At 35.7% G+C, this 23994-nt stretch overlaps 1 protein-coding gene across 1 annotated transcript in view; it reads left to right on the forward strand.

The window, feature by feature from the left end:
- EXOC2 (exocyst complex component 2) overlaps positions 1-23994 on the forward strand; it is a 224913-nt gene that overhangs the window by 37126 nt on the left and 163793 nt on the right. The window contains exons 3-6 of the mRNA XM_043975622.1: positions 2261-2437; positions 5225-5351; positions 18204-18317; positions 21110-21234. Coding sequence (XP_043831557.1) covers positions 2261-2437; positions 5225-5351; positions 18204-18317; positions 21110-21234 — 543 coding nt within the window. The remainder of the gene's footprint in view (positions 1-2260; positions 2438-5224; positions 5352-18203; positions 18318-21109; positions 21235-23994) is intronic.

Genomic DNA, 23994 nt, shown 5'->3' on the forward strand with positions numbered 1-23994 from the left:
AGCATCAGCATCAAAGGTAGAAGCATGGTTGTCATTGTTAAAGTAACAGGATACAACCTAGTCCTTTGTGTAGCTCTAGATGATTTTCAAGGGTCCCTCTGATGCTTGCTTCACCGCTTTCTTGATGTCATCATATTTGATAGCTTTTTCTAGGAGGCAAGTCAGATCCATAAGAGATACATTGAGAGTAGAAATGCAGAAGGTCATGCCTGTGAGCTTTCCATTCAGCTCAGGTGTGACCTTGTCCATAGTCCTAGCAGCACTAGTGGAAGCAGGGGTGATGTTTTGGGCAACACCACACCCATTCATCACATTGGATCATTTACTGTCTTCTGGGTAGCAGTAATGGCATGGACTGTGGTCATGAATTCTTCTGCAATGCCAAAGTTGTCATGAGTGACGTTGGCTAAGGGGACCAAACAGTTGGTAGTATCGGAGGCATTATTGACGATCTTAAGGGCATTATTATACTTATCGTGATGGTTCATTCCCATCACGAACATTGGGGCATCAGCAGAAGGGACAGAGATAATGACCTGTTTGCCTCCACCCTTCAGATGAGCCCTGGACTTTGCCATGGTGGTAAAGACACCGATGGACTCTACAATGTACTTAGCTCCAGCATCTCCCCACTTAATATTGGTGGGATCCCACTCCTGGAAGATGGTGATGACTTTTTGTTGATCACCAGCTTTCCATTCTCAGCTTTGACAGTTTCCTTGAACTTGCCATGGGTGGAATCATATTGGAATACATAAACCATGTAGTTGAGGTCAGGTAAGAGGTTGTTGATGTTCACATGTCTACTCTGCCTGAGTTGAATGCAGTCCTGGGCACTAGGTGCCCAGTATGGCCAAATCCATTGACTGTGACTTTCGCTTTCTTGTCTCTGGGGTGCGACTGCAGCATGTATGTAACATATAGAAAGAAATAATGAATCCACTTAGTATTTACTGAGTGGTATATGTCAGGCACTACACTAGGCACAGAAAAACAAAAACCAGCAAAACCCAAACTAAATCCTGTGTTAAAGGAGTTCACTCTTGGAGGAATTATACCAGAGGGAATCAGGGGGAAATGTGTAAACAGACATACATATCCATCCATCCACCCATCCATATATCCATCTGGGGGAGGGTTTCAAGGAGTACTAGCACCTCAGGTGTGAGGACTTGCTGATCCTTTTCAGGACTGCTCATCCATCTTTTGTGTCCACCTGTCATTCAGCTTTCCCCTGTGGTTCCATGAAGCTGTACCATCCACAGCAGCCACACTCTGGTAAACTGTCTTGGCAGATGGGCTAAACCAGGTTGAGGGTAACAAACATATTGGTGACTTATGGAAACATCTACCTTAAGCATGTAAAGACTTCCTTCCAATGGATTGAGCAGATGAGAACAATATGTTTCAGTGACCATGAAGGGGACTGCAGCAGGTGCTTAGAGCTTGGTCAGACAGTGAAGACTCTAAGGTCTTCCACTGCATCCTGCCTGGACCATTGCCAGTCATCTTGACTATTGTCTTGCTCCTCAATTTCAATGACCGGAAGAGAGAATGAGGCTGATAGCTTCGTACAGCTCTTCTTCACATAAATCCGATTCACAAACAAGTCATCATCCCATGATGTCATCAGTACTCTTTGAAAACGAAGGACAATCTCTCTCTCTCTCTCTCTCTCTCTCTCTCTCTCTCTCTCTCTCTCTCTCTCTCTCTCTCTCACACGCACACACACACACACACACACACAGAGCACATGTTTCATCATTAATCCCTTGCAATCGTGGTTAGTCATTGCTCTCTTTCATGTACACTTAAAGTCCAGGCAGACTGTCCTTACTGAAATTCATACAGGATTCTCCAGTCTCATTTCTTTGCCTTTCTGTTGGACATGTCCCTTGCTTGGAATGCGATCTTTCTTCACCTCTGCCTCTTAGATTTCTTAGTTTCCTTCAAAGCTCAGCTCAGATACCACATGAAGACTTTTTATCACCCAATGCTTGTGTCTCTCCTCCAATAGATAGTTTCTGTTTGTATATATCTCTATATGTGCATATTGACTTTCCCCATATGGGCAAGAATATTTCCTTTCTGTTTTTACATTCTGACTACTTGGGACATAGTCCCTTTTTGATGGATGGTTGGATGAATGGGTGGGTGGGTGGATGGATGGATGGATGGATGGATATTGTCAGCAGAAAACATAGCCAACATAATGCAAGAATTATTTGTTTTCACCTCATTGATTCCTTTGATTTTTCAGGTTTGACAATTTGTGGACACAATTGTCTCCTTACTGCGGAATGGATGTCTGCCAGTAAAATAGTATGTCGAGTGGGACAAGCCAAAAATGACAAGGGTGACATCATTGTCACAACAAAATCAGGAGGGAAAGGAACCTCTACAGTGTCCTTCAAGCTCCTCAAGCCAGAAAAGATTGGTATGATTTTTATCCTTCTATCTAATAGGGCAAACAAGTAAAATAATTAAAAAAAAAACTTACTAGTTTGAATTACATTTTCTCTTGAATTTAATTCAGATTTGAGTAATTAATAATTTATGTTTATTTGTACAACACTGGGGTTTGAATTTGCAAGAAGAGTTTGAACAAAGTGAGACAGTATTGTAAAAAAGACACATATTAACAATTAAACCTGGTAGTAATTCTTTGTCCCTCTCTACAAAAGGATCATAGGATGATGGATTTAGAGCTGAGTACTTAGAGCTCATCTAGTTCAACCCTTCATTTTACAGATAAAGTAATTAAGGGCCAGGGGTGTAAAGTGACTGACCCAAGGTCAAGTGGCAAGGCCAAAATTTGCACCAGTAGACAGTTTAAACTGTTGGTTTTACACTTGTGAATTTTTTAGAACCCAAATCCTTTTTTGCAAAATGGTTCATTTAGATGCTCTCCCACAACACTTTTAACTGCTAATTTGGTAAAAATGGATTGCATAAATTTGTTTTTATTCTTCCCTCCCCCCCCAAAAAGAAGAATATAAAGGAACTTTTCATATGTAATCCAAAAATATGAAAATTATATGTGGCTCTCTATTTTCTTTTTCCTTCCTTCCTTCCTTCCTTCCTTCCTTCCTTCCTTCCTTCCTTCCTTCCTTCTTTAACTAAAAAATTACAAAAGAAAAGCAGAAACTTCTTGTGGTGCCTCCAGAGACATTATTTCAGACCCCTAGATTCATTCTTTTCATTCTTAGAGATGGGTTTTGGTAATACATGAAATAATTTAAAGAAATATTGCATAATCCAGAACTATCTTATTTTATGTTCAAATATTTGTAAGCAACAACATTGTCCTCTCTTATTTCAAAGCACCCTGAATGACTTAACAAGGAATCAGAATATATAGAGGAATACATTATTTTGCAGTGAATTTATGACTTAATCAAAGAGTTTCCTGGATCAAAATTTGAACTCATTGGAGTAGCCAAGTTAACCAAAGTAATTAGGGGTTAATTTTGACATTTTTTAAAGGAACAACTCAGACATGCCCTCACTCCTTTTTAAACCTCTTTCAAATTAAATTCCTTTGCTTCTTTATTGAATTCAATATTATGAATGTTATTTTCATTTCTACTTTCCATTCTCCCCCCAGCCACCCCCCCAAAAAATACCATCATGAGTACCACTGAAATAGCCACAATGCTCTATATTAGATTCTTTTTTTTTTTTTTTTTAGTGAGGCAATTGGGGTTAAGTGACTTGCCCAGGGTCACACAGCTAGTAAGTGTTAAGTGTCTGAGGCCAGATTTGAACTCAGGTCCTCCTGACTCCAGGGCTGGTGCTCTATCTACTGCGCCACCTAGCTGCTCCAGATTCTTTTCTCATTCAGTTCTACAGGAGTCTCAAAACTGATTTTGGTAACAAACTGAACTTTGTGACCCTTTACTTCTTTCATGTGATCCAAAGGGCTATTATATCTCATCAAAGAAGAGGAAGATTTTCCTGGTGCTATCTATATCTGTCCTTTAAAAAAGTAGAATACTTTACTACTACTACATCTGTATTGGCAGCATTGATTATAGTAATGTACAAATAAGAAAATAGCAAGAGTCATGTTGTTTTGGTGTCTTGTTTACCATTTTTATATTGTAAGCTTTAATTTTTTTTTTTTTAGTGAGGCAATTGGGGTTAAGTGACTTGCCCAGGGTCACACAGCTAGTGTCAAGTGTCTGAGGCTGGATTTGAACTCAGGTACTCCTGACTCTAGGGCCGGTGCTCCATCCACTGCGTCACCTAGCTGCCCCAAGCTTTAATAATATTAATGATAAAAAGAATAATAGTAGCTGACTTTGATAACTTTAGGCTTTACAAAGCACATTAAGACCCGCCTTAACTCCTTACTACTTGTGTGATATTTGGCAAGTCACTTACCATCTATGGATCTTAGTTTCCTCATCTATAAATTAGAGGTAGAAGGGAAATTGATTCACTCTTAGTTCTAAATTTATTGTCTTATGTTAATTTGTTATACAATTCATGGGAAAAACAAGTTTATATGAAAAAGAAGTGAAAGAAATGCAGTTTACTTTCTCAAAAATATATTTCATTCTTGGGAAAACATACCTGTCTGCTAATAACATGGTTTAGAAATTCAGAACATTAAAGCTTAAAAACTGTTTATTTTGTGGATCACTAACTAGCACCATAAACTAAAAATTTCTTATTGGATTAAGTCTTCTGAGATATTCTTAATTCAACTGTATATACCTAGATCTTTCTCAGCAATTTTTTCCAAAGCTAGAACAAATCCAAAATACTCAATTAGCACAATAGGACTGTCTCATGTCACTATATTTCATGTTATTGACCTTCTAAATTTTCTGTCTGAGCTATCATATTTGATACTACAGAACTATTTACATTTTGGTGTAGGGGATTTTTTAAATGTGAAATTTAGTCAGTAAGCCCTCTCCCCTTTTTTTGTAAAGTATATTGCTTTTAAAATAGTTTTTCAACAGGAATTTTAATTTGTCTTGTCTGTTGAAAAGTGTTCCGTGAAGAAATGAATTGTAAGGTATTAACTTTGATATTGATAACTTAGGCTGCCTTGATTGGATAATTAGTCATAATTGTATTTTGTTCTTAAGCTTCCTCAATATTACTTCAGTATACATTTTACATATGGGCTTTAAAAAATTAGAATAGCAAGAATTAGAAAGTCTTTTGATAGCCTTTATTTTATTAAGGATATGTGCTTTGTTTTCTCTAGGTATCTTAGATCAGTCTGCTGTCTGGGTTGATGAAATGAATTATTATGATATGCGCACTGACAGGAATAAAGGAATTCCTCCCTTGTCCTTACGTCCTGCTAATCCTCTTGGCATTGAGATTGAAAAGTGAGTACCAAATGCATTCACCTATTTGTTTATTTGTTACTTTTAAAATGGATGTACTTGATGTGAAGAAAGAGAAACAAACAAAAAATACCCCCAAATACAGTTTGATATATTGCATTTCTTTGCTCTGTGCTTTATTATAGTGATCCTTATTTTAAAATGCCATCCATTTCATCATGGATTGACCTGAGTTTCACTATGGTTCAAAGAAGTTTCAAGAGACTTATTTTAGTTATAGATATAGAAATTGAATTTTAGATCTGGAAGAGATATCATCTCCTCTAATCTAACTTCCCCATTCCAAAAGCAAGAAGGTCTTTCCTAAGATCACATAGTAAATGGTAGAAGTACGGCCAGAACTCGGGTCTCCTAACTCAGCTTACTATTCTTTCCTCTATACCACTGTGTTCCTGAGCAATCTCTTTGAAGAATACCCTTTTAGGAGTAAATCTGAAAGCTTAAAGCTATAAAGAGTCTTGAAGAAAGCAATAATTACAATGAGAAATTTAGAAAAATGAGACCCCAAGTAAAAATGTGAGCATAGTGTCCCATAGTTTATGCATGCTCAGCAAATGTTAATTGAGTGACTTGGATTACTTATCCTGCACCAGTTGAATGTGGAAAATATTACTATGCAAAATGGCATTATTCTTTCCAAAGCTTTCCTAGGGAATAGCTATCTTCTGATGAGATTTCTTGTAATAAAGGAGTAAGTTTAGGTTAAGGAACATTGACTTTTTTAGGCACATTGAATGAATTTTTCAGGCTTTGGAATTTGGTGTCCAGAATTGCCTTTCTTCATAGACCTGGAGTGCAAGTCTCTTTAGCTTTATGGCTTTCTCATTCTCTTACCCCTGTATAGACTCATGTCTACTTCACTTGTGGTTTCTTTCCCCTTCAGTTCTTATTGTTGTTTTCAGGGGACTCCATTTGTTCATACTGTCACTCTGGGGTATTCTTCTGGCCTTATCCTATCCCCATTAGTAGTTTTCTGCAGTGAATTCTAGTAAGATCCATTGATGTTCAAAGCACCTTTTGGTTAGGAACAACCAGTGATTGGTCGCAAGTAAAGGCCTATATTTCTCTTTTCTTTATCCTCTTGCTCTCCCTTTTGTTACTCTTTATGTATGCACTATTCCCTGCTCTGCTTTCTAGAAAAATTTTATTATCTAAATAAATATTAAAATCATATATTGTACATAATATATTAAAATCTAGGGAAATGTAAATTTATTAAAAAGGATATTTAATAGGGAGAGAATTAACAAATAATATCTCTTTAAAGCTGTCATAAATGTGGGTAATAGTCATCATTGGAAGAAGGCCAAGGATCTCTTCTCTGGAACTATTTAAGGGAGAAAATTGGGTGAGGGAATGGAGAAAAAGAGGTCAGAAAACAAGAAAATAAAAATGAGGACAGGAAGTAAATATAGAAACTGAAGAGGTGGAACACCATCTTGCCAAAAGCAATTTCTTTTCAATGTCCTGTTTTTAAAATACTACATCTGAGAAATCTCCTTTGGATTTTGATTGTCTAAACCTTGGTCTAAAAGAGGATACTTTTATTTTAAAGAAATAGAAAATGGTTAAGGCAATGTTAAAATATTGACCAATGGTTTTATTTCACTGAGATCACTTAATAAAGTGAAAGTTTAGGCTTGTTAGGGAATTGATGGATATGTTCAGATTTCATTCCCATAGACCACTTTAGTTTTATTCGTTCAAAGACCTTGAAGTTTTCTTAGTAAAATAATTTATCATTGCTTTTAACTACTTGAAAACATGTAGATAATCTATTTTTATTTTTCCATACATCATCAGTAGAGAAATAGCTGGGTTTGAATCATATTTGCTTGGTGAAACATAGTTTAAAAGGTTTGGAGAATTATGGTTTAAGCAAAGTGGGTACTTGTAATAAAGTGCTTAATAGGCTTATGATAAATTACCAGATTAAAGTGGTGGGGCTGCCTCTGGAAAGTAGATGAATCAGTCCCCAATAATTCCAATGTGAATGTTTATGGAAATTTTCTACAGATGACAGTCAAAAGTACAGTGTGGAACAGTGAGGTGTCACACAGTTTTGTAGCCAACCCATTTGAAAATGAAAAAGAAAGTGAGAGTTGCAGACTACAGTTTCCTTGTTGCCTTTTAGCATGAGTCAGAGTTTAATAAATATTTTATTGGTGTACCCAGCATGCATGCTGTCGTCTTTCAACCCACAAGTTTAACAACTGGTATTTATTGGCCTCCTTTCACTGTTAAGTCCTTCATATTCCTAAAGCTTTAACTGCTGTTTTTGCACACATGGTGCCTTGATACTTATAAAAATGTTACTAATTGTTCAAAAAAAATAACTTAACTTTGAACAGAGACTACAATTTGCTTGTAAAAAGTCTATATTTCTGATTTATTGTGCTGATTGTCACAAAGATATATATGTGTGTGTACTACTTATATTGTGTTAGTGGCAAATATCTTAAGCTGAAGAAGATAAAAGGCTTAAATTAGGCTAAATTTATAATTGGCTTCAGAGACTTAGGAGATACTGTAGAGTTGCCTTATGTCAATTTATATAGTGAAATTCATCTAATGTTTCTTAGCTAAATTAAGTTTTAGCAACATTGATTATCAGAGAATCAAAAAAAACTTTTAGAGGAATCAAAAAACTACTGGTTCCTACTATTTTTCTTATGCTCTCTGATTACCTTTGTGAATTTATTATCCAGGAGTGCTAATCTCCACTATTACATATTTTTTCAAGTGCTTGCTGGGCCAGAGTTGTTTTTGTTTTTTTCCCTTAAAAAATGGTATATTTGTTGTGTTGTAGTAATTCAGTCAGGCTTCCTGTCCTTCAAACAGGAGGCAAGAAATTAGAGGAGGAAGCCATATAAACATTATTATTAGGATGTGGAGAAGTCAAATGCCATGACTAAAGATACTTTAGGATTTTTTTTATGGGAATTGTGACTTATAAGATTTGTTGTACTGTAATGCTCAGATCTTTAAACCAGTCTGTGTAAGGAATGCGATTAAAAAATTTTAAATTCATGAAGCAGTGATATCTTTGTCAAAGCTTGAGAATGACTTAACATTTTAGAATATACACATAAATACATATATACATGCACATGCACATACATGCAAAATGAAGTTCAAAAAAGTGAGTGTTTACCATGCATTTTATTTTAACATCTGCCAGATTATGAAAACATGTTATCTACAGCTCAAACCCAAAGCAAAGTAACTGTAAGCTGACCTCACTTTATGCTTTGTGGTTAGAACTGTGCTCACAGCGCTGTTTGTCAATTTGCGTGCTGCATAGATCAGTGTCTGACATGGAAGTAAATGCTGACATGTTAAGTACATTCTAAATAGTTCTATATTCCCCTACTCGGCACAGATGCTTGTATCCTCTCATGACCAGATTCTAAAAGCATTTAAAAGATTTAACACTGAGGTTATACTGCCACCTAATGGAAGAAATATTATATTGAGGGAGCAGGTGGAAGGAAGGGTGTGAAGATGGCAGACAGGAGAGGAGGGAGAAACAAGTGGGAGGCAAGAAATTGTTTCTTGGATCATTAATAAAGATATTTTTTGTAGAAATTTAATATATAAATATATTTGCCTAAATTTGACATTAACTCAGTATTATAGCAGCAGTTCTGGAAAAATAGACAAGCTAAATCACAGTAAATTATCAAACACTCTAATATTGCTTGTGAAATCTGTGCATCTATTTTTACTGAACTTTTAAACCTGTATTCAGAGGGTTCAAATTCAGAAATCTAAATATTCTGACTATTTTAAGATTTGTCCCCACGGTTTCCATTATTTTTAGATATGAGGACTTCCTATTAACATTAGGAAGCTACATACATGGATCCCACAAAATAGCATTTGTACTCTAAGTAACAGTTGTTTAAGAAAATATGTAATGACAACATTTAGCAGATTTGTTACAGTAACTCCACAGCTTTCCAGTGGTCTGTAGTCTCTAGGATTTATTGATTTATCATATATCAAATTAGGGACATTGTCAAAGGGCATCTTTTTCTGCCATCTGGTGAAAATATATTCATTCTTTTTTTTTATTAACTTACGCATCATCCAAGTAAAGAAAAACTTATCTCCCCTAAACTCAGTATAAGTACATAGCTAGATTTCTCTAGTTTTTTTGTGGGGGATGGGAGCAGCCCATATTACTTTGGCACTTTCCCAACTACATTCAGATCACTTCACCATTATTCCTGGATGGAGTGTTTATTCTTCTTCCTTATCATCACATCCATTATCCCCTGAAGGTTAATCTTAGACCAAAGTAGGGTTCTCTGGCCATTACTCCCCTTTGCCTGTTGTCTCTTCCATTAGGATATAAACTTCTTTTATTTATTTATTTATATCCCTAGTACAATACTTGGCACATTGTAAGCATTATTAAGTGATTTTTAATTCATTCATTTAGTTCCATAGCTTTCCCAGGCCTTCACTTATCCATCCATCCATCCTTTCCTTCCTTCCTTCCTTCCTTCCTTCCTTCCTTCCTTCCTTCCTTCCTTCCTTCCTTCCTTCCTTCCTTCCTTCCTTCCTTCCTTCCTTCCTTCTTTCTTTCTTTCTTTCCTTTCTTTTAATTAAGGCAGCTCTCTTGTCAGTGTTAATCCCTTTTCCTGTACCCTTGATTCTGGCCCCTCAACCTCATTATTTTATCAATCTTCTTATCTCTTTTATCCATCAGTTTGTTTCTTCCCCTTTGCCCAAAGATATGCTCAGATCTTTCTCATCAAAAAGGAAGAGACAGAGAGTGACAAAGACAGAGACAGAGAGACAGACTGAGAGAGACTGAGAGAGGCCCATCTATCTAACTTCCTTGTCTTTTATACTTTATCAAACTTGCATCTTATTTCTTTCCTGTCCTCTGGATCAGAGGGAAAGGAAGAAGACAGGGCAAGATATGACAAAAGTTAGTAATCTGGTTTCACTAAAATGTATACTGTATGAAGAAGAGTAGTATGATTTTCTCTGGCCTTTAATGCCAAAGAAAGCAGTATGTATTTTATTCTCTTAGTGGGAGACAATGAATGTTTATTAAGCTGGGAAGAGCAAAAGAATTGCATATTACATAGATTAAGTTAACAGCTATGTAAAGGAGGAATTGGTAAAGGGAAGGACTAAAAGCTAGGGAAACATGTTTGAAGGCTATTATCCCAGGCACCAGGTTATGGAAACCTGAACTAATAGGACAATGGAAACAGAAAGGGAGGGGTCAGACCTAATAACATTACTACCAAGTATACATTGTTACATTTTTTTCAGGCTGGAAGCACATCTGATTTCTGTTTAAGGTTGCTTTCTGATTTATTGTGTGATTATGGGTAACTCACTTAATGATGCTTTTATTTCACCATCTTTTAAAATAATGTTGATAGTGTCTGCCTTTCCTTGCCTGAAAGGAACATTGTGAAGCTAAGGCAACATTTATCAAAAAAACTTAAGAGTTTTTGGTAGAAAAATACTGTACAATCAACCTAGGATTCAATTTTAGAAGATTAGAACTTAAATATATTTTTGTTTGATTAAATATAAATAATAATTTGTTTTATATAAATTATTTCTACCCCAACTGAATATCTAACAAACAGTTCACCCATGTATGGAATGCATTCTTTCCTTACTTCAACCTCTTAGAATCCCTAGTTTCCTTCAAATTGAACACAAGTGCTACCTTCACTATGAGGCCTTTCTTATTCTTTTTGACTGCTAGTGCCTCCTACTTTAAAATTTACCTGGTATTTTTTGTTTGTTTGTTTTATCCCCAGTGCCTAGCAGAGTGTCTTTGATATAGTAGATATTTAATAAATAAATGCTTACTCATTTATTCCTAAGTAGTATGTGGGTTTTTTAGTGGGATATATTACAAAATGAATTATAATTATATAGTACACTAAACTTGTGGCTTTCCATAATCTTAAAGGAGAATTTGTCATTCTAGATAATCAGTTTTTCCAAATAGCGTTTGTCTCCTCTTTAATCATCAAGATTTTTTTTAAAAAACATGCTTGCTTAAAACCTTTTTTAAACTTTTGATCATATAGGTCCTTGATGCCTTAAAAAAGCATATGTAGCAAAATTTAATTTTGGTTTGGTTCTTCAGGTTTTCATTATATATATCAGTTGTTGTAATATTCTCTAATACAATGATGCTTCCAGTATCTACTGAAGTATAATAGTGCTGTCTCCTTTATACTAAATGGTTTTCTATTGTGATGCTTTTTGAACTCCTTGTCTTGTTATTGGGTGGTAGGTATGGGTGTGGGTGTGTCCTCCCTTGGTGCTAGCTGTCACTTCTCCCTGCTATCAATGTACCTGCCTATAGTAGCCCATTTTCTTTCATTTGCTATTCCTAATCTGTTGTGATCTTGGAAATCAGACAACTTTGTTAGTCTTGTGAGGAAAGTAAGAGAAAATAGGTTCTGAGTGGACACCTGAGGTTCTCTCCTAGCAGTGAAGTACATGTGCGTGGGCTTTATAAAAAATCAATTTTGGCTTCTCAGAGTTTTTTGTGTATTTATTTACTTCATGGCTTCAGATTTGTGTTTCATTTAGGTGAGATTGTTTGATAGCAAAATTCTGTTTTGATGAGGTGTTTTGATAATAGGGAGATTGGTAATGTTTGGTGACAGTCATAAAGGAGTTAAATAGTGATCTATATTCTGTTACTTTAAAAATTATATGACATTTTTATCACCAATTATGTTTCAAACACTAAATAGGTCAAAATGGATGCAATATGTCTCAAAGCAAGAAATAGGAGTTTTCTAGATTTTAGTGAAGTATCAGTTTGATATAGGTCAAATCTAAACTTGACTTTGGTCCTAGCTTCTCTACCCTATCATTTGCTTATTCTAACCTACAGAAATGGCTCACAAATAAAAAGAAAGACAATTTCAAATGAGACAGGTTTTTGTTACTAAATAAAGTATCAAAACCAATATGAAGAATCCAAAGCAAAAAAAAAAATTCTGAAAAGGAAAACTCCTCCTCCTCTCAGAAATTTTTGTTGATAAGCCAACAGGTTTGTGAAGAGAAGCTATCCCTAAGTCATGAAACCTTGATTAAGAAGATGTAGAAAAAAATAAGGGGGAAAAAAAAGATCTAGACACCAATACTTTGATAATGGAGAAGCAAGATGAAAGGTTGGTCCAATCTAGTGGTTTAAAACACCATGAAATGATGCCACTTATCCATCTTGCTGCCATCTTGTAGGGTCATCTTTCTACCTACTGTAAGAAGTTCTGAAGTATTAGAAATATTATCTTATTAAATTATAATCAGTTTTTATATTTAGTTAATTATATTGACAAAATGCTTTCATTTTTATGACAGATACAAGTTTTCTGCTACTTTACCACTCAGAAATACATTGCCTATTCCCAGTAAAATAATTTCTCATTCCATGAACAGCATTTATACAGTAACTACCTTTAAAAATAAAACAGTAAAAACATAGTACAAGTAAGAAAATGCATTCATTAAAATCATCAGACAAGAGGACATAATTTATTTTTTTTTCAGAAAAAATATTACTAGTTTTATTTGTGACTTCAGTTAAGAAAGTCCAGTCCCCTTTCCCCTCTCACCCCAACTCACAAACAGATTTTGTTGCAAAAATTTGATTATCTTATTGTCTGAAACTCCAAAGGCTTTTCCCATTAAAATGGCATTCTAAATTGTAATATTCCCAGGCCAACTGCCAAACATTACTTTAACTTATAGTCTAGGTAACATACTCTATGTTGGTAATGAAACATAATAGAAAATAACACTACTATAGTATAGCAATTATCTCTTAACTTCCCTTTTAGCTCTTAAAAAGCAAAGTTCTACAAGTAAAAAAAGAAATCAATAAAATAGAGTATGAAACAAGTTTTAAAATACTCTTTGGAATACTTTTGCTTAAAAGAGGGGTTGACTGGATGGCTCATTGGGAAGCTCAAAGTTTTATTTGTTTTGACTAAGGTATTTGTAGTTTGTGCCAAGCTAGACTCAGTAGGGGACCAGCATTAAGTGTGTGATGAAGGGGAAGACAGGAGAGCTTAATAGCCACCAAAAGGTTTTAGGGGATTACTATAGGATGCAGCTCAAACCCATAGCTGGCTGGGCAGAACATCAGATGTGGATAGGTTATCTGGAACAGAGTTTTTGGATTGGGGTTGTCCACCTCCAAAAATGAAGACTAGATAGAAAAGGTGAATCCAGATGAGTTTCTGGCTAGGGTTGGGAGCAGAAGAAGGAAGTGTTGGAGAAGAAAGGTATTCAAGCTTTAGAGAGACAAGAGGAATAAACTCACCAGTTAATTGGCACCCATGATGAAACACACTGCATGGGATGTACAATAATTCAGTGTAACAAATGGAGAATACTTTGTTAAAGGAAATACAAATATAAATTTTAAACTTTTTTGTGAAACAAAGTAGTGGGTTATGAGAATACATACACTATAGTACAAAATAGAACAAACATATACAAAAGAGCGATGCTAAGTACTCTTTGAAATCTGAATAAGGGAAAGTTATCAATGACTACTGGAATTGGGTGGCAGCTAGGTGGCGCACCAGCACCAGCCCCAGATTCAGGAGGACCTGAGTTCAAATCCAACCTAAGACATCTGACACTAGCTGTGTGACCCTGGGCAAGTCACTTAACCCTCATTGCCCTGCAAACACACACACACACACACACACACACACATGGAAAGAAAAAAAAAAAGAAAAAATATGACTGCTGGAATTAGATAAATCCTTTTTTTGACTCTTGTTAACTTCATCTCTACCTGCTAACCCCTCTTCTACCATCACTTCTAGGGTCTTACTCCATTATTCATTGTCTCATCTTCAATGTCTTTATCTTTATTTGTTCCTTTGCTACTGATTTCCTTTTTTGTTTGTTTATTTGTTGTTGCAGGGCAATGAGGGTTAAGTGATTTTCCCAGGGTCACACAGCTAGTAAGTGTCAAGTCAAACTTTGAGGCTAGATTTGATCTCAGGCCCTCCTGGCTGGTGCTTTATCCACTGCACCACCTAGCTGCCCTCTGATCTCCTTTTATGTTTTATCTTCACTGCTAAATTTACAGAGATCCTATTTGATGACATCATTTTTCTATCCTCTACAACATGGCTTCTGTCCCTGCGACTCTATAAAAACCAGTCTTTCCAAGATCACCATTGATGCTTTAATTGCTCAATCCAGTGACCTTTTTTGAGTCTTTATTCTCCTTGTACCTTTCACAACAGCTAACATTGTTGACCATTCCCTCCTTTTGGATACTTTCCTCTCCCTTGGCATCTATCACCCTGTTCATTCCTGAGTACTGGGCTTGGAGTAAAGAGACCTGGGTTTAATCCAGGCTTAGCTAGTGGCTATTTACAGTGAACTTTTCTAGGCCTCAGTTCCCTCATCTGTAAAATGAAGGGCTTAGAAGAAGATGTCTAAAGCAATTTTCAGCACTGATATTCTGTGATCCTATGCATTTCCTTCCTAACTCTTGACTTTTCTTTTTGTAGTCTCTCCCAGTTAGAATGTGAGCTCCTGGAACTTTATAGCTTTTCTATTTGTATTCCCAGTGCTTAGCATAATTCTTGGTTTATGGAGCTTAATAAATGCTTTTTCATTCATTCATTCATTCATTCATTCATTCATTCAGTCAGTCAGTCAGTCAGTCAGTCTCAGCTGGTTCATTTTCCTCCTAACTTCTAAATGTGAGCATCCCTCAGGTCTCTATCCTTGCCACTCTCATTTTATTGTTCTGTGCCCTTAAAAATCATAGAATCACAGAATCTCAGAGGAATGGACTTCAAAAGCCATCTAGTCAGAACCATATCAGAATAAGAATCCCCTCTACCATATGTGTGACAAGTAACCATCCACCTGAAGGGTCTGTTCTAGATACTCTTCTCTTTGGCCTCTTAAAACTATATGCTGAGCCGTAATATTTTTCTCTTGAACACCAGTCCCATGTCATCAACCACTTTTTAGACATCTCCATCTGGTTGTCTCATAGGCACCTCAAATTTATCATACCCAAATTAGAACTCATTATATTTCTACCCAAAATTCATCCCTCTTCCAAACAACCCCATTTCTCTTAACACCATCATCCTTTCAATTCACAAACTTTAAGTCGTCCTTAACTCTTCTCTTCCTCAGTCTCCTATCTGGTCATTTGTCAAGGATATTCAATTCTACCTCAGCATCACTCATGTTTCTTTTCCCTTCTCTTTATTAACATAAGTATCTATCATCAGCATTAAGCACTTATCCCCCCTAATTAGGACTATTGCAGTAGCCCTCAGTTGATCTCCCCACTTTGTCTCTTCACCTCTTCAGTCCATCTCCCACCTGGTTGCCAAGTTGGTGTTCCTGAAATATTTGATCTGACCGTGACACCTTCTTACTCAAAAATCTTCAATGGCTTTCTATTGCTTGGTGCCACCTCTTACTTGAGACTTTTCTAAAATCTCCTCATTCATTACTATTTTCTCCCTTGTGAAATTCCTTTGCATTATTTTGTAGTATTGCATAGTGGATAGAATGCTTACCTCAGAGCCAGAAAGACCTGGCTTTCTGGCCCACTTCTGACAAGTAGTTGTTGTGTGAACTTGGACAAGTGATCTTCCTCTTCCTGTCCCAAGACATCTCTCTTAAGACCACAAACTGTAGAACACTTGTTAACCTACATTGATAGAACGAGTTTCTTTTATTGGAATTCCTTATACCAATGAAATCATAGTTCTGCACAAAATAAAAAATAAACAGACTGTATTCATGTAACTGTATAAATATTGTTCACTGTGGTCTCCAATTCCAATAGAATGTAAGCTTTTTTTTTTTGTCCTTATCTCCTGTATCCAGCACAATGCCTGATATAAACACAATTTTTCACTTTAGTACTTAAAAATTGATCTTGTTAGGCGCAGTGGATAGAGCACTGGCCCTGGATTCAGGAGGACCTGAGTTTAAATCCAACTTCAGACACTTGACACTTACTAGCTGAGTGACCGTGGGCAAGTCACTTAACCCTCATTGCCCCACAAACAAACAAACACAAAGAATTGATTATGTTTTTGGATTTTAAGAATATTGTAAGAGATGGTGCATACATAGCCAGTTATGACTTTGATGGTTTTCTTAAAATCATTATTTTACACAAATAGGTATTTTTCTCAATTATTCTATAATTTAATACTTTAAATACAGATCCATATAACCCTCTCATCTTCTGAGAGACAGAGTGGTGTACTGCCTAGAGTTGGCCTTGGAGCTGAGAAAGCCTGGATTCAAGCCCTACCTTTGACACATACTAGCTGTGTGACGTTGGGAAAGTCAGTGAATCCAGTGAGCTCTCTAAGATGATTAATTTCAGAGAAGATGCTAACCTGCATTGTTAGAGAAAGGTTCTTCAGCTGGGATTTCCATTTACTTGTGAAATGACAGGTCTATTCCTTTCCTTAAAATAATTTTCAAATACATTTTGGTTTTTCTTTGTTTTTTTACAAACATTTTAATAAAAAAATGGAGGGTTTATTTACATTATTATTTTTATCTTTACCAATGGAAAGTTATTTCAGCTTTTGATAGTTAAAATTAAAGCTAAATTCAGTAAGATTAGATTTCTTTCTTTATTCCAAAATCATGAATAAGAGTATTTCTGAAATGGGAATTTACTTTTTTCCCCTACTAGTTTTTCCTTCGTCAGGACTCTTTAGCATGTATATATCATTTTTATGACTTCTTTTCATATGGTTATCACAAGTATAGGGCCTGGATCTGTTATTTCATTAGTGTATTGAATTTCTAGGTGAGGAAACTCAACCAGTGTGTGTTAGCATCTTCTTTATAACTTAGTCTGGGGGCAGCTAGGTGGTGCAGTGGATAGAGCACCAGCCCTGGAGTCAGGAGGACCTGAGTTCAAATCCAGGCTCAGACACTTAACACTTACTAGCTGTGTGACCCTGGGCAAGTCACTTAACCCCAATTGCCTCACCGAAAAAAAAAAAAAAGCAAAAAACAAAAACAAAAAACAAATAACTTAGTCTGGTTGCCTAAAGCACTAAGAAACTAAGAGACTTACCCAGGGTCACATAACCAGGATGTCTCAAAGGCAGGAATTGAACCCATATCTTCCTTACACTGAGTTAGCTCATATCCACTATGTTATGCTGCTTTTTACACTTGTCCAATTCTACTTGAATTAATGATTTTTGTGGCTTATGTCTTGTTTTTCCTGTTAATTTTGTACCAGCCTTGAGAAGATAGGGACTGTCTGAACATTTCATGATCTTCTGAGTATTTTAATTTAGTACATTGTGCTATTTCTGCTATAATTGCACTCTGGTCCTTTGTTGTGGTTTGGCAGTGTCAGTGGGTTCTTCAAGGCTCTGTTAACATGAGCGGTGCCGGTTCTACCAAGCTGGAAAGGCTGTTGATCAACTACAGGTCTAATGGCACAATTAACCTGTCTATACTTAGAGAAGCTCAGCACCAGGCTTCTTCAATACAGGTTTTTTTTTAGCCACAGTTCTTGAAGACTGTCCACTAAATTCAAGGTGCATTCCAATCTCTGTCAGTGAATGCATTAGGACTTACTGATGAAACTTTAATTTCTAGAAATATTCAAGAAACATATATATGCAAAAAAAGAAACTTAGATATAGTGTTTATATGGATATGTTTAATGTATCCGATACTGTTTGCTTTTACTGTATTCTCTCATGTATACATACTGTAGAATATTATATGGTGTATTTTGACATTCCTTGTTATACAAATATAACATTCTTAACATTTCTCTTTCAGAAGCAAATTTCCCCCAAAAGATTTGGAAACACTGTTTCATGGAATGAGTGCTGATTTTACTAGTGAGAACTTCTCAGCTGCTTGGTATCTGATAGAGAACCACTCAACTACCAGGTTTGTAGGTATTTAAATTATAACTTCATTTGTGTCATGTGGCTGTTAAGATTTACCTCAAAGTTGATAGCAACCCATTAAGATTTTTGAAAAACAACATTTCCATTGTTTTTTCATGTATAAGGTAACATGAAATGAGATTATAATGAAATACAGCAGGGATCTCTGATTTCATTGTTCTGAGTACCATCTCCCATCTATTCCTATTTTGACCCCTTTATAACAAGTAGATAGCTTTGATGTTCTCCTTTGGCTGAAAAGAAAAATTACCACCTAGTAATAGATCTTAATTGGTCATTCGACAATAGACATGCAGTTTGTTATTTGTCCTATCCTTAAAACTTTTCTAGCTTTGCTAAAACTTTCAATTTGCAAACATAGCCTTTGAGACTCAAGGTTACAGCCACACCAATATGACACATTGGAGTAAAACTCTTGTGGGCCATAGACATGATGTCCTGATATGACCTCCTAGGAAGGAAATGTCTGAAATTGCAAGCCAATACAATTTAGTTCACTTTCCAGCCCTTCTCTGAAAATAACTTAACATGGACTAATGAGCTTAGCATGCATGACCCAGTCACAAGAGTGATTTGAATTCACTTTTTTTTCCTGACCAGAGAAGAAAAAGAAAGATAGTTTCTCATTCCTTAAGACCTACCTTGAAATAGCAGGAAAGTAGATTTGACTCTTTAATTTCAGATATTCAGATTATTTGCTTGATGTTTAAATTTAACTTATCTATTTATAATGTTATGGTATTCACATCAGCAAGATGGGCTGTCATTTTGAAAACAATGAAAATATTTTTTCATTCTCAGATTTATTTAAATCTTTTTAAAAGCTGATTTCATATTCTATTATACTATATGTTTGAGGTATGAAAACAAATGTACATTAGCTAGAAAAAAACTTTTTTTTTTTGTACTTGTGATAAAACTAAACTTTAATAAGCTCTTATAACAAAATATTGCCTGATAAGTTGTTGTGGGAAGGAAATTATAGCCATATTATATTAGTTGGCTGTTTTTGCTAAAAATAATTTGAAATGATCTCAATTTTATACTTATATATTTCATTGTACTCGAGAATATATTCAGTGTTGAATATTTTGATTTCTACTTAAAGTCTAATTTTTCCAGCCTAATTGAAAGGCAAACCTTGGGATTCCCATTGTCTTCTTCGTAAACTAAAGTTTGAATACCCTTTCCTTAATTATTTAACCTGTGAGTTACTCTACCAGTGATATGACAGATCCACAAGGTATCATTCGTATCAACTTTGGTTTTGTTCATTATAGGTTCATTTTAGGGAACTGGCTTTGGTAGAATGGGGAGGAGAGAGCTGGTGTGGATGATATTGTGTTTAGATCGTATTGCAGAGTAGTCAATTTGCTATGGAATTCATCGTTTTAAGGTGTTGTGTGTTAACAGAACAGTAGTTCCTCCCCTTTTGAAGAATTTGTCAGTTTGAATGTTTTCCAAAACACTTTATGTAACAGACCATATTTGTTATTGTGGTTAACATAAGGGTGTAAGTATGTATATACCCAGCCACACTCATACATGTGTATTATTCACATGTCTACACACATAGAATCACAGAATTTTGAGAATCATAAGGACTTAAGTGACCATTTAGTTCAAATCATACCAGTAAGTTATCTCCACCACAATATAAGTCATGCAGCCTCTGCTTGAAGACCTCTAAGTCTAAGGAGGGGGAACACCACACCTCTTGAGACAAGCCATTCCATTTATGGACAATCTCATTGTTCCTATGGTTTTCCTGACATCAAGACTAAATTTGCCTCTTTGCTACTTCTACCCATTGTTGGGGTCATACAGAACAAGTCTAATCCTTTTTCTATGTACCTGAACACAGGAAGAAAGGAAACATTTATGAAACACTTGCTAATAAGAATTGGGGATACAAATAGAAGAAAAAAGAAAAACAATTCTTACTCCTAGTGTTTACATTCTTTCTTTTTTTTTTTTTTTAGTGAGGCAAATAGGGTTAAGTGACTTGCCCAGGGTCACACAGCTAGTAAGTGTTAAGTGTCTGAGGCTGTATTTGAACTCAGGTACTTCTGACTCCAGGGTCGGTGCTCTATCCACTGCGCCACCTAGCTGCCCCTAGTGTTTACATTCTAATAAAGGATACCAGCACACAGAAGAAAGGGGTGAAGAGAAGAAGATATCCATTATGTTGGGGCATGGTTTTGAAGTTAGGAACAGGGGCTGGCAGAACAATGAGAGCTAGCTTGAGCCCCTCCACAAAATCGAGGCCTCAGGTGAAATCCACCACTAGTGAAAAGGTGCAGACGGAATATTCCAGGTTGAGAAGGCCTAAGGAGTCTTTTGATATTGAAATTGACCCTTAAAAAAAAATTTGACCCTAAATCTTTTTCAGACAAATTCATGTTTAACTCTGCCTCCCCCGTCTTGTTCTTATGAAATTGATTTTTTTGAACCCAAGTGTGTGTGTATGTATATATAATAATGTTTATATTTATTACCAAGTGGTCAAATGTGTTTGAAAATGCCTTTTGAGTTTTACATAGCTGACCTTTTATAACTGTTAGAATCTAAGGTCTTATGTAATAAACTGAAAAATTTGAACATTCATGAGAATTTGAAAACTTTTGGTTTTTAATCTGATAGGTATTACATTATGAATGTTTCTTAAAATAGATTATAACATAATGTGAATCTTGTGCTTCATGAGTTATCTGAATACATTTTTGTTCTAGGTATGCGCGCTAAACATTTGTTTCCATTGTGTAATTTCAGCTTTGAGCAGCTCAAAATGGCAGTCAGCAACCTGAAGAAACAAGCAAACAAGAAAAATGAAGGGAGTCTAGCCTATGTGAAAGGAGGGCTTAGCACTTTTTTTGAGGCACAAGACGCCCTCTCAGGTAACCTGATACTCACAATCATCTGCTAGGAGCTTCAATAATAGAAACATGACACTGTGCTTGCAGAATATTTACAGTGTGCTACATTCATTCTGTATTTATGAAAGTGGAGATCTAACAAGTGCCATAAATACTTGTTGCAGACTAAGCTAAAAACTCTTTGAAGGTTTGGTACTTTAAATCTTCATCTCTGAGGCTTTTGTTTTGACCCTTCTAACATGTGTGAGACGAGAGATTAATTTGTCAATTGGCAATTCTCAAATCTTTTAGGCTGATAAGAAAACTGAATTCTAGTAGGTAAAAGACCAGAATATTGTTTTTATCATTGTGTTCTTTTGGAGTTATAGTAGTATATAGGATAGAAAGCAGATGGTTAACTTTAAAGGATACCCAAATGTATGTAGAATATGAGATGGACTATTTGTTTTATATTGTTTTTCTCACTTCCTTTTTCCTATTCCTTCCCACATGGAGCATAGTCTGCAATGTGGTCCTCAAATGCAAAAAAAAAGACATAGGTCAAGTACTCAATTAAACCAATAAAATAGTTAAATTATTTTAATTCAGAGTATTTTTGTTTCATTATTTTATTTTTTTTAAATGCTGCCTTAAATTAACAATAGTTATTTTGCCAATGATTTAATTGATTTGAAAATTCATGTCCCTTTTTGTTTTAACTTTTGGTATTTTTCAAAGTTCGAAGTCAGCATTTCTTCTGTACCAGGTCAGTTGCCAGATCTGTTTATGGTCTTCAGAAAAAAGTGAAATCATAGGACAGAAGGGATCTTGAAAGGAGATATGAGAATATTTGGTGTTACCAAGTTTTCTAGGTTTTCTACCGTAATTCCACCTTTTTCTTTCTTTCTTTTTTTTAATGATTATTGACTGACAAACATGAGCTTTATTTTTTTTTGGGGGGGTAATGAAGGTTAAGTGACTTGCCCAGGGTCACACAGCTAGTAAGTGTCAAGTGTCTGAAGCTAGATTTGAACTCAGGTCCTCCTGAATCCTGGGCCGGTGCTTTATCCACTGCACCACCTAGCTGCTTCCTCCATGTTTTTCTTATGCCTAAAAATGTTTATTCTAGTTATCTGAGGCTTTGAGCAGATAGCCATGTCCCATGAGCAAGAAAAGAATAAGCATACCTGAATAGAACTTAATATTGCCATCCAATAAGATTTAAAATATACTTAATATGACATACAATAATGGTAACTGACCACGTTAGGAATAGAGACTGGACTTGTAATTTCTTTGATATAAGGAACTCCCAGGTGAAGAAACTCCTTCTATCAGTGCAAATTGGTACTTTCTCTGCAGCTTACAGTTTTAAAGTGTGGCTCAGAGCACTAAGAGGTTAAAATGACTTGTCCACAGTTCTATAGCCAAGATGGTGCCTTGAAACTAGGGTTTTCTTGGTTTTGATGTCAGCTTTCTATCTACTGCAACACATTGCCTTTCCTTTGAATCTTTCCCATAAATGGGGATTGGTTCTCTTCAATAATTACAATTATAACATGCCCAAACCAAAGTTTTAGTTGAATTAAGTTTTGGAGGTTATGGGAAGGTGGGTTTTTTTTTGTTGTTGTTGTTTTTTTGTGAACTTTGTTCTATGATCCAATGTAAAATTTAATCACAATGTAAAATTTAATCCTAATCCTAATTCTCTTCTTTTTTTTTTTTTTTTTTGGTGAGGCAGTTGGGGTTAAGTGACTTGCCCAGGGTCACACAGCTAGTAAGTGTTAAGTGTCTGAGGCTGTATTTGAACTCACGTACTCCTGACTTCAGGGCCAGTGCTCTATCCACTGCGCCACTTAGCTGCCCACCTAATTCTCTTCTACGCTATGCTGTATTACCTCTCAAAATAAATTATAGCTAACCAATAAATTCTGAATAAATTTTAGGGAAGAAATCATTAAAGTAAGATACTATGGTCTCTGTGTGTATACACATATGCATGAATACATGCATATATACATACATACATGTATGTATACATACATACATACATACATACATACATACATACATACATAGGTCCCTGTATTTTAAAGACAGTTATACACAGTAACCAAAGACACCCACAGAAATGAAATTTTAAAGAATTTTATGGCATTTTTGCTAAATTCTTTAGCAAGTTCCATTTCCATTGGCTTTGGTGACTCGATTATTGTTTTAATAGAGTGTTAAACAGCAATTAAGCAGCCAAAGTTTGAGGAGTGGAGTGGTATGGAAATGGAGTCATGGGATATAAACTGCTCTTTGAATAATTTGGCATTCAAAGGAAAAGATAGTTAGGATAATAGATTCAGAACTTGAAGGACACTCAGAGGTCATCATCAAGTTCAAAATATACCACCCTACCTGTTTTACAGGTAGTTAAAGAACTTTGGAAGAGTAGTGAAAGATGGTTTTTGATTTTGGGAAGATCTTTTCCTTCTTAGTTTCTTCAGTGTACACACACACACACTCTCTCTCTCTCTCTCTCTCTCTCTCTCTCTCTCTCTCTCTCTCTCTCTTTCTCTGTCACCAGAATTGCTTTTATTCTGGGCCTCTAAAGTTTTTATCTTCATGATTTCCTTCCACGATTCTCAGCGGGTGAGGAAACTTCTGAGTCACATGAGCAAAAAGATGGAGAACAAGACATTTTCTGTGATGCCTATGCCCTCTTGAACCTCTCCAAAACAGAAATTATACATCAAAGATAAGGCAACTTAAGATGTCTGCATGGTCTAGGAAACCTGAATACAAAAGAAGGTT

This window comes from Dromiciops gliroides, chromosome 1 (assembly GCF_019393635.1).
Source record: "Dromiciops gliroides isolate mDroGli1 chromosome 1, mDroGli1.pri, whole genome shotgun sequence".
NCBI lineage: Eukaryota > Metazoa > Chordata > Mammalia > Microbiotheria > Microbiotheriidae > Dromiciops > Dromiciops gliroides.